Source organism: Adiantum capillus-veneris, chromosome 3 (assembly GCF_014529385.1).
Source record: "Adiantum capillus-veneris isolate H3 chromosome 3, ASM1452938v2, whole genome shotgun sequence".
NCBI classification, from domain to species: Eukaryota; Viridiplantae; Streptophyta; class Polypodiopsida; order Polypodiales; family Pteridaceae; genus Adiantum; species Adiantum capillus-veneris.
Window position 1 is genome coordinate 114176169 of NC_140933.1, and position 12582 is coordinate 114188750.

The following is a 12582-nucleotide window of genomic DNA, read 5'->3' on the forward strand; positions in this document are numbered from 1 at the left end:
ACTTTGGAATCCTTGCTCTCCATTGGTGCCATCCCAATGCCTTTTGGACGTTAGATAAAGATATTGAGGAGTTGAGAGCTTCTCTGATCTCTTTGCATTGCATAAGGCTAGTATACATTCATGGGGTGATCTCTTTACTTGTTCATGGTCACAATATCAAGGATATTGAGGTGACCATTCAAGCTCAATTCAATTTGAGCCAAAGAGATGCTACTTGGTGTTTAGCCAGATTACAGACTGTTCAAAGCTACATCTGTCTGCAAGGGGGGTAGTCATATAGCTGAACTTTCAAAAGTTTCCAGAGAAATTTACCAACTCTATAGGAGGGCCCTTCTCAAATATTGTTTTCACCTTCTCAAAAAAACACTAGGGCTCCAAAGCCGACTCCACTCTATGCGCTACCCTTAAAAATAGGATTACATGACATGAGAGTACATGACTACTTAAATATGAAAGTCAACAAGGCATAATGGCTTGGCACTATCTTTTGACACAACTCTGCATGAAAATCGTACTATAAGAGGCTCCACTCTACCCTTAAAAATATGGATGTGGAAGAAGGGTCCTTCTCAAATATTGTTTTCACTTCATTTTTTATTTGGGTTGACTGGTCAATTCCACTCTACCCGCTACCCTTGATATGGAAGAGGGGTCCATATTGTTTTCACTTATTATAAAACTTTTGCCGTCCACGCCGACTGGTCTTTTTGCTAGGCACGTGGAATATTCTGGGAGCTAGAAAACTTACAAGATTGCTAACTGCTCCAGTACTGAAAAAAGTAAAAATATGGACGTCGAAGAAGGGTTCTTCTCCAAATGTTGGTTTCACCTTCTTCGGCTCCACTCTGCCCGGTACGAAAGTACGAAAGTCAACAGGCAAAACGACTCGGCTCACAACTCCGGAGCATTATATTAAGAGGCAGCGGGCAACGGAAGGGATCCATCGAGCTAATTAGCGCCCGCAGCAGCTCATCATCCTGGAATTGTAATGGCGTCGGCCGTAGCTTCTGCAACTTCATTGCGCCGGATGCTGCTAAGCGCGGCGGCCTGCATGCTGATTATAGCAGCTACCTGCGACAGCGCTAAACCCAACCCCAAGGACCTGGTGTTCTACATACACATCACCCCTGGCGTCACCAACACCGCCATCCTGAACGCCACCTCCGGAAACCCTCGCTTCCAGCCCCTCACGGCCTTCGACCTTCCCGTCACCGCGGAGCCCAACTCCACCTCCGAAAGCCTAGGGTTTCTGCGGGGCCTCGGCATCGTCTTCAACGGCACCGTCGACTCCACACCGACTCTGGAGCAGCTCCTTAGTACCCTCTTCTATGACGACGGCGACTGCTCCGGCACGCTGGCCCTCCACGGCCTCATCGATTCCAGCTTCAGCGGCCTCCCCGTGGAACTCGCCGTCGTCGGTGGCACCGGATGCTTCCGCTTCGCCAAAGGCTACGCCACCATCGCCTTCGTCTCCGCCCCCCCCGTCGTGCTCCAGTACTCCGTCTCCCTTCGTTGATCTCAGCGATCGACCATACACATGCACGAGACGCATTATTTACAAATCCTAAATTCCTAATATAGCATTTCTTGGCCATGTTGTACAATCCTCTCTCTGGTTTTTTATAGGCTTCTCTATCAGAAAATAAAAAACCTAGCCCGTGGGAGTTGCCATAGCCGTAAATATGAAGGGCTTCAAGCACGTCTGCTATGGTTTAAGCCCTGCAACATACTGTTTACCTATGTTCTCTGTATTTGTTTATTGATTTAACAAATTGGTTGCCTTCATAATAAGGGTGGATTCAGACTAGGTAGCGGAAGAAGACTCACCTTCCATATGCCACGCCTGTGTTCACAAGAGGTGGAGGCAAGAATGTGAGTATTGTTTTAGTACTATTTTTCGCCCAAATATATGAGCTGTGACATGCTAGCAAGGCTTGGCTCGAGGGATGCACTATTGAGAAGCCCGCCTATATAATTCGCATTCAAGAGTATTTTAAAACCCCCCTTTTTTAATATGTTTGAATTGAAAAAATGACCCCTAATCATTTTAGGATTTTTTAATTTAAAAAATGGAATGAAAGAACTCCTTTTGTTAAGGTATCTCTGTTACTTTCACTAAAATTTTTGCATTAAACTTCTTCTAAAACTCACTCACGTGATATAATATCCGCATGATCACATAGTGTACCCCTAGAGCTTAATGGTTGAATTATAAACAAATGAGATATTCAATTGAAAAACCTATGTTAGCGCCTTAGTACCTAGATGACCAAGGAGAAAAAGCTCCTTTTGTATACTCACATGGGGTTCATATATGGACTCTAGAGAGAGTAGATTGATCGTAACAAATGTAGGTAACCCTAGCCAATATGGGTACCGGTTCCTTTCTTATCACTGCACGAATCTATGGGAAAATCCCCTAGTCTACTAGACACCCATGTGGCCGAAAGACATGTGACTTTCCATGCAACTACATGTGATATTTTACACCTAGGACAAGTGAGTGTCCTACTGGATGATGTATCATTGCCCGATGAACCTATAGCTTCATCCTTGTAATCACTCATTCCAAGTTTCTATAATAAAGCATCAATAAGTCTACATTGTGTTGCTATCTCTTGATCTATTCGATTACACACACACACACACACACACACACACACACACACACACACACACACACACACACACACACACACACATGTTACCATACATATGTGGTAGTGATGTGTGTGAACACACTCAGGACCACCCGGGCATTTTCTCACTCACTAGGAGTTTTCCCCCCCCTGTACATTGTATATACGCCCATCACTCTAGGGCTAACTCCTCTTTTAATTGCACACTAAGCCTTGAGCTTCCTTTGTCTTCTCCAAGATGTGTGTGTTTCCTTGTAATCCTGTTTCCAATAATTGGTATTATAGCAGGTTGCATCCTCCCAGTACCAATTGCCAACACACGCTTGCTCACTTTCTCAGATTTCAGTGAGCATCATCAAGTCTACTCAGATTATCCATTCGGGCTCATTTCCACCTCCGTTTCCATTAGAAGTAGTATTGTGCACGCAATTTTGTTATTTTGTGCAGACTTTCTGTTAGTGCCATTTTTTGCATTACAGATCCCTTATAGTCTTCTACGAATTTTTCTATATAGCACGTGTTGGTCCCTCTTTGTTTCTCCTCTTTTGGGGTAGTTTTCACATCAGGTGCAAGCATTCACCATGGATGACAACAACACAAATGTGTTCAAGATGTTTATTGATAAGCAATGTTGCTGACGTCAGCAATTGCCCTTGTCAATTGCCTTGCAAATCTCCCCGCATTGTGAAGCCTTGTTGGCCATAACCTTTCAAATTTTAAAGCATTTTAAAACTCCAACGTGGGCATTGATAGCCCCAGTTAAACCCTTGTTAAGATCCCTTTCCGTGAGCTCAAGAGAGAGTTAGAGTCATAAAATGTAATATCTAACCAACCCAAATGATTTTCTCATATTAAATTCATCATTTAATGTGGGATAGTATTAAATGGGAACAAGGGTTAGAATATAGACATGTGCTTATGGATCTATCTGAGCAAGGTGCCAAGGTTAAAAGGGGTCCAAATGAGAGTCTTTCAAAGAGCAAAGCTACCTAATGGAGCTTAAATACCTTAGGGTTAGCTCCATTAAAGACCTCCAAAGGTTAGTGTTAAAAGTCCTTTGACCTTAGGCAAGCTAGGGTTGTGCATGAGGTGGGAACTCGGACCAAGCTTGAGGTGCTTGTCGTGCTTGCTGACTAAGGTGCTTGAGGTGCTTAATGACTAAGGTTCTAATGTGCTCCATGACTAAAGTGATTAAGGGGTTCAAGGTGTTCCCAAAAGTCAACAATATCCCTACTCAAGGGGGGTCAAGCCCTCATTGTAGGACCTAGAGAGAGAACACACACACCCTCGCACCAAGTCAAGCCTTGCCTAATGAAGCAATAGGGACACATGTCAAGTTCCTCTTCATGTTTCCCTCATGGTGTCCCTAAAGCCTATTGGTTGGCCTCTCAAGGGGTCCAATGATAACTTAGCTAATTTAATTAATTGTGTATGCATTTATCAAGTCCTCTCTCTCAAAGGAGAAAGGGGACACTTGTCCCAAGGCTAGCATTCTTGCTTGATATGCACTCTGCATGTGATTGGCGAGGCTTGCAGGGGTCCAATGAGCTTCCACCATGAGCTAGAAGAGGGGGTCCACCAAAGCAAGGAGGGGGCTAGCTTGGGGGGTAGACTCTCCCACTCTCTCTCTCTCTCTCTCTCTCTCATTGTGTGAGGTGCAAAGTGGAAGAGCTCCATCTCCTTCTCCAAGCTTGTTGAGAAGTTGAGAGCCTACACCAACACTCTTGGCTATGGAATGAAAATCCAACCAAGAGCCATGCTCCAATGCTTAATCTTGACATCTTCTTCATCATCATTATTATGATATTATGCTATGCTATGCAACAAGAGTGATGATAAGTGAGAAACTATTTCTTTCTCCTATCAATGTTTCTCTTCCTCTTCCCTACCCTCATTCCCCACTAGCTCTCTCTACCTTTGAAGATGTTTGAGGCCTTGGGACTGAGGCCAGGGATGGTTAATGATTTTCACAAAGTTTATGTTATGCTTGTGATGCATGAATCTTTCCATCTCCATTGCATCACCTAGGTCACAATGAACACAAAGATTGTATTGTACCAAGTCTCTCTTGATGGGAGAATCTATAATTAAAAATCCCTATTGGAGGGGGGACCGGCTCCACATAAATAAGGTCCTCAGTTGTTGTCAAGTTCTCGAACTCTCTCTCTTGCAAAAGTATGGTCATGCCAAGTTAATTAAGTATAATGGCTATGTTGCTATCGCTAATTAAGTTCACCCCCTCTATGTTCTCAAAGTAGTCTCACAAAAATTCTCACTCTAATTCTCTTATTTTCGCTTTTCTCAAAGTTCATAGGCCATTTCCATTACATTGGTATCAGAGCTATTGTTTTCTCTTTTCTAATTTAAGAAGAGATGTCCTTGACTTGTCCATGAAAGGTTGGAACTGCTCGTTGCAATAGGGTAAGTGGGATATGGATCTATTATCTTGGTTGAGAAGGACTTAATTCGAGGTACATGTTGGGAACTATAGTCTTAATAATGGAGTCTCTTGGGGCTTGGCTTTGGCTTAGCCATTATTGAGCCACTACGAGCAAGCTCAACAGGAACCATAATCAACCGAGCAATGCTAGACCCTCTCCACTAGTCTTTGCAATCAACAGTGTCTAAACCATGGGTGTGGCTGCTTGAGAACTTGTTTTCAATGGTAAAGAAGAGTAGCGACTAAGGTTTTTGAGGGTATCAAAGCACAAAGTAATTATATACATAAGTTTGATTAGCATGGCTGACAATAACCAAGAGAGTAGAATTAACATTGATGACTTTTATTTTGCACATGAAGGTGCTAATGATGATTCCCCCATGTTTGTTAATTACCTCGCTACTAGGTTGTAGCAAGCTATCATGCAACCCTGCCTTGCAAGCCAAAGTTACTCAAATATGGGATTTCCCTTCCTCTCAAAGAGGAGAGAGAGCTTAGTAGGCCTCTTGTTGATGCGACTCCCAAAATAAGACTCTCTCCCATAAGTGAGGAGGAATCCAAGGAACAAGAAAGAAACAAATCCCTAAGTTCCTCTGAAGTGCGGCTCCACAAAGACGGTGGTCTAGACGATCGCCAACTCCTCCCAAGAGGAAACGGTCAATAGTTCTTTCCTCGTCACTCCGAAAGGGAAGAGAGGAAACAAAGGAAGAAAAAGTCAAGAAAGAGGTCACCCTCTTCTCCTTCTTCTTCACCTTCCTCCTCTTCCCTTGTCTCGATGGCGAAGGTCCCAAAAGCTCAAGAAATTCAAAGAGGGAGGAAAGAGTATCTCTTTTCTCACCTATGATGGCACCTTTGGTGCTACTGACAAAGTATTGGACTTCATCCATCAATTTGATGTGGCCTTTGGAGACGAGGGCTTCACGGAGTCCTCTAAGCTACACCATGTAGCTATGCACTCTCAAAAATCTTCTCGTCAATGGTGGATAGCCTTTGTGGCAACAACAAAGCCCCAAAGACATGGAAAACTATATGAGTTTCCATCGTGAAGCAATTCCTTGCAAGTGATGCAAAGGACAAAGTGCTTACCGAATGGCAGAGTTTGAAGCTGCTTTCCAACAAGTGTATCCAAAAATATGTGGACAAGTTTTGAGATTTACATCTCAAGGCTACTGTCTTTCAAAGATAGACTTCACCGAGAAAAAGAAACAATTTTGTGTGGGATTGCGTGAAGAAATGGCCGAGTACAACCAAGTACGTCAACTCTCAATGGCTTGGTTCAATCACCTAAGTAATCCACCACACTATGGTTGCTTTGCACATCAATTTCCAACAAGGGGCTAGAAGGAATTCCAAGCCCATGGAAAGCAAAGACAAATGTGATGCAAAGGGGAAAAAAATGGCCCAAAATTCTTCTGAAGGCAATTCCAACAACAACAATTGGTCCAAGGAGAAGGGAGTTTACATAGGTAAAAAAAAATCTCTTCTGAAGAGCTTGAAGCTTTTCGTAAGGATCACAAATGTTTTAAGTGTGGGGAGCAAGGACATGTCTATCGTTCTTGCCCCAAAAGAATACCTGTAATGAGACTTCTAGAGCTCAAATATCCAAAAGAGGATGCTTATTGCAAAGGATCTCCTCTCTCTTATACTTGGGGAAAGGTAAGGGAGCATGATGCCTTCATCTTGATTGACCTTGGCTCTACTCACAACTTCATATCAACGGAGTTGGCCACTAAGTTGGGCATTCAAGATTTTGAGATGAGATATTGTAACTGTCACGATGGAGCTTTCAAGGGATAGCAAGCCTCTGTTACTCCCTTGATTGGGAAGTTGAGGCTTCATGTCCAAAACTACGTCAACAATGAAGACATTTTCATCTCTCCTCTCCACTATAAGGATGTTATCCTAGGGGCACCATGGTTCAACCCATGGCTGCCAACTTGAAGCTCCTTGAAAGGAGAATCTATTTCACCTACAGGGAAAAGAGCATGATATAGCTACTAGTGAGTCCAGTTATACTATACCACTTGTAAATTCTCTTGTTTTTGACAAATCAATGAAAAGTTCAGTTTTTGCATACATGATTTTTGTCAAAGAATTCCTAAAAGGTCCTTATGTTTCATCAAATGTAAATGGTAGGAATCAAGAAGAGTTAGAATTGTCTAATTTTCTAAATGGATTCCAAGATATGTTCATCGATGATATCCCCATGGACGTACCTCCAAAACAAGGGGATGATGACCATCGAAATGAGCTCCTACCAGGAAGCTCACCACCTAGCAAGCCTCCTTATTGAATCTCCCAAGCTCAACAGGAGGAGATCATGAGGCAAGTACAAGAATTGGTAGACAAAGGGATAGTGAGGCCTAGCTCCTCTTCCTTTTGTTCTCCAATCCTTTTAATGCAAAATAAAGATGGTAAATACCGCATGTGTGTGAACTATCAAGCGCTAAACCATATCACTATCAAAAATAGATTTTCCATACCGAGGGTAGAATATCTGTTTGACAAGGTACAAGGTTCGACCTACTTCAGAACGATTGAACTTAAAAGGGACTATCATCAAATAAGGATAGCGAATGAATATATCCTAAAGACCGCGTTTCATACAACATTTGGTCTTTATGAATATCTAGTCATGCCTTTTGGCTTGACTAATGCACCGGCCACATTCAATCGATTGATGGAAAAAATATTTAGACCCTACCACAAATTCACTGGAGTGTTCTTTGATGATAGCATCATCTACTCCAAGTCCTTGAAGAAGCACAAGCAACATCTCTAGGTAATTTTTCAAGCTTTCAGGGAGCATAAACTTTTTATCAATAAAAAAAGAGAGCGAATTTTTCATTCAAGAGATTCAATACTTAGGTCATACTATCTCTCAAGATGGTATCCACATGGATCCTTCAGAGTTGGAGGTAATAAAAGCTCAAAGAGAAGCTTACCTCCCAACCAGTCCTTATGCTTCTAGATCTTTCAAAGACATTTGAGGTCCAATGTGATGCTTGTAGTGATTGCCTTGGAGCACTTTTGCTTCAAGAAGGGCATCCATAGCATATGAGAGCCGAAGGCTCAATGCGGATGAATGAGTCTTGGGCTCATACAAAAAAGAGCTTTTAATTGTTCTACATGCCCTGAAACGTGGAAGCACTATCTATTGGGGACACAATTTATTTTGCGCACGGACCACCAAAGTCTCAAGTACTTAATGATGAAAACCAAGCTTTCCGACAAACAAATAAGGTGGACAAATTTTCTTTCGCAATTTTATTTTCATATTGCTCACACTGCTGGTAAGCACAATCAAGTGGCCGATGCACTTTCATGATGACCAAAAGTCAATGTGGTGTCTATAGCAACTCACAATGATCTATCTTCTATGATAGATGAGTATGCTATTGACTCCGACTTTAGAGACATAATGTCAGCCCCCGGGGCAGTCACTTATCAAAAGACCCCTATATCACGTGCGTTCAAGAGGTAATTAATAATACCCCAATAAACATACTATACTTACACTGTGAGCCTATTTAAAAAACCCCCACCCCCCTCTGTATGTATACATTTTGGTCTTTTAATAATCCTCTTCGGTTAACTCACGTGATATCATACACATTCTAAAAAGTGACCGCCCTGGGTGTCAGCCCTTGCATTGGGGAATAAAGAAGAACCATTCACCTTGAAGGATGATTATCTCTATGGAAATAGGCTATGTGTTACCCACTCCCTTCGTGAGAAAGTTATGTATGAATCTCATGATCCTCCGTATGCGCGGCATAGATGCATTTAACATACTCTTCGAGGAGTAGAGATATACTTCTATTGGCCTACCATGAAAGTATACATATACGATTATGTTTCAAAATGTGTGGTATACCAAAAGACCAAGTATGATAGAGGGAAGCAACCTGGATTACTCCAGCCATTTCCAATCCCTTATTCACCATGGGAGAGTATATCCATGGATTTCATCTTTGGATTACCCAAGTCTATCCATGGGAATATGGGAATATGGACGATAGGTGACACGTTTAGCAATCAAGCACACTTTATTCTTGTCAATAAGACCATTAAGACAAACCAAATGGTGACTTTCTTCATATCCCAGGTTTTCAAACACCAGGGATTTCCAACATCCATCGTGTTAGATAGAGATCTTAAATGACAAGTAGTTTTTGGAAAGGTCTCTTTGAAAATATAGGTACGAGATTGAATTTCTCTTCGGTTTATCACCCACAAATGGATGGCCAAAGTGAGATAGGACATCTTATGGTTTTTGATCCCCTTGTAGAGTATGCGTACAATAATACTGTCCATAATGCTACAGGAAAGGCACCTTTTGAGATGATAGAGGGAAGACCTAAACGTCCCTTGCTACTTAAAGTACATGGGAAGATCTTTGATGCCGATGAGTATAGCCATGACCTACAAGAATATTTTCAAAAGATTAAGGAGGCTATATCCATCTCTCAACAAAGACAAAAAGCTGCTTCTGTGACAAGCACAGAAGGTCTTAAACATTCAAAGAAATTGATTGGGTCTTACTAAAGTTTCCCAAGGCTCGATTAAGGAAAACGACGACCAAAAATGGGCCATCAATAGTATTATGCTAAAATAGCAAAAAGATACTATGGTCCTTTTTAAATTTTGAAGCCAATCAATGAGATGGCTTATCAACTCAAGTTTCCCAACCATTGGCTCATACAAAATGCTTTTCATGTGAGCCTGCTTAAGCCCTACAAAGGAGAGCCACCAAGTGAAATTGAAGACCCGCAGACGTGCTACAACCACAAGCTATCCTTTGGCATGAAGACAAGGTACTATGACATGGTAAGATTATCCGACATATCTTATTAAGTCCAAAAATTATCCTTTTGAAGATGCTAGATGGATGCAAGAAATACAGATTAAGGATAGTATGAACCTTGTCAATGCTTACAATGTTGCATTAGAGTAAGCAAATGTACATGTTTCTTTTAAAAGACCAATTTTTTTGTCTTATAAGACTAATTCTCTTTTTATTGTGCACAAATTTAAATATTATGCATGCTTAGAATCATGTTTGTAATGATGCCGTCTCTCAAACAACAAGTAGAATTTGTCGCTCTACTTTGGGAGAATGAAATGGACTAAAGAGAAAACATGCTTCTGGCAGCTATGTCTCCCAAGCACCAAATGGATTAGACATCCATCTTTGAATGATGTTGTAGGGTAAAAAGGGATCCTCTACCTGCTAAGAACCATCGATTAATGACTAAGGCTTTTTCTCTTCTACCTCATAGTCGAGGACGACTATGATGTCAAGAGAGAGGTAATGTCATAAAATTTAATATCTGACCAACCCAACTAATTTTCTAATATTAAAATGATCATTTAATGTGGGAGAATAAATGGGAACAAGGTTTAGAATACAGAAATGTCCTTATGGATCTATCTCAACACAGGGCAAACGTTAAAAGGGGTCCAAATGAGAGTGGGCCTGTCAAAGACCAAGGCTACCTAATGGAGCTTCAATACCTTAGGGTTAGCTTCATTAGAGACCTCCAAAATGTTATTGTTAAAAGTCCTTTGACCTTAGGCAAGCTAAGGATGTGATTGAGGTGGGAACCCGGCCGAAGCTTGATGTGCTTGTCGTGTTGTTGGACTAAGGTGCTTGTCGTGCTTGATGACTAAGGTGCTTGATGTGCTTAATGACTAAGGTTCTAAAGTTATCCATGACTAAGGTGCTTAAGGGGTTTAAGGTGTTCCCAAAAGTTAACAAGATCCCTACTCAAGGGGGGGAGAGCCCTCATTGTAGGATCTAGAGAGAGAAGACACACACCTCACACCAAGTCAATCCTTACCTAATGAAGCAATAGGGACACATGTCAAGTTCCTGTTCATGTGGCCCTCATGGTATTCCTAAAGCCTATTGGTTGGCCTCTCAAGGGGTTCAATGATAATTTAGCTAATTTAATTAATTTTGTACGCATTTATCAAGTCCTCTCTCTCAAAGGGGAAAGGGGGACACTTGTCCCAAGGCTAGCATGCTTGCTTAATATGCACTCTACATGTGATTGGAGACGCTTGAAGGGGTCCAATGAGCTTCCACCATGAGCTAGAAGAGGGGGTCAACCAAAGCAAGGAGGGGGCTAGCTTGGGGGGTACTCTCTCTCTCTCTCTCTCTCTCTCTCTCTCTCTCTCTCTCTCTCTCTCTCTCTCTCTCTCTCTCTCTCTCATTGTGTGAGGTGCAAAGTGCAAGAGCGCCATCTCCTTCTCCAAGATTTTTGAGAAGTTGAGAGCCTACACCAACAATATTCGTTATGGAATGAAAATCCAACCAAGAGCCATGCTCCAATGCTTAAGCTTGCTATCTTCTTTATCATCATTATTATGCTATTATGCTATGATATGCAAGAAGAGTGATGATAAGTGAGGAACTATTTCTTTCTCTTATAAATATTTGTTCTTCCTCTTCCCTACCCTCATTCCCCGCTATCTCTCTCCACCTTGGAAGGTGTTTGAGGCCAGGGATGGTTAATTCTTTTTACAAATTTTATGTTATGCTCGTGATGCATGAATATTTCCATCTCCATTGCATCACCTAGCTCACAAGGAACATAAAGATTGTATTGTACCAAGTCTCTCTTGATGGGAGAATCTATGGAGGGCGGACCAGGTCCACATAAATGCTGTCATCAATTGTTGTCAAGTTCTCTAACTCTTTCTCTTGCAAAAGTGTTGTTCATGCCAAGATAATTAAGTATAATGGTTATGTTGCTACCCCTAAATAAGTTCACCCTCTATGTTCTCAAAGTAGTCTCACAAAAATTCTCACCCCAATTTCTCTTATTTTCGCTATTCTCAAAGTTCATAGGCCATTTCCATTACAGTTAGAAAGTTGTTTCCCTCAAACTCAAGTCATTTGAGGTTAAGCTATAATTTGTTTGAAGTCGGAGGTCTCGGTATCCAAAGTAGGAACTATTAACAAGGGGGATGTCACTATAGGAAAATCATTACCAAGATCATTCTCAAGGGAGAGGGCATTGATATGTATGAATTAACCAATACCACCCTATTACTAACAAGCCATGTATTTGCAGAATGTATTTTTGAATTTGTACAAAATTTTCATCCACATTTGCATTGAACCAAGGCATGACAATTCTTGGCTACACAATAATAATGAATGTATGGGGATTTCAGACACTGCCAAATATTGGTAAACCCGCCCCATATGATCTTCACGACATAGAGTCTTAAGGTGAATAAGGATCAACTATATATGAAGCAACGACACATGAAAACAAAGAAGACTACAACCATGAATGAAATACATGACTCCCAATGAGTGGTGAATGAATGATGTACTACTCTAGAATAGGACCTAGGTAACAATCTAAATGGAAACCTTGTGACCCATGAGCTAATGAATCCACTAAGAATCTCCATGATGTATCTGATTGAGAACTGTGAAGTGTTAAAATCCAGTGAGAACTATCCATGATGTATCAATGGACCATA

At 41.5% G+C, this 12582-nt stretch overlaps 1 protein-coding gene across 1 annotated transcript; it reads left to right on the forward strand.

Annotated features, from left to right (window-relative positions):
- Positions 1 to 946: 946 nt before the first annotated feature.
- Positions 947 to 1777, forward strand: LOC147461518 (pterocarpan synthase 1-like). Its single transcript, XM_086501177.1, has one exon. The coding sequence runs from the start codon at positions 989 to 991 to the stop codon at positions 1514 to 1516; it is 528 nt and encodes a 175-aa protein (XP_086357303.1). The 5' UTR covers positions 947 to 988; the 3' UTR covers positions 1517 to 1777.
- Positions 1778 to 12582: the final 10805 nt, after the last annotated feature.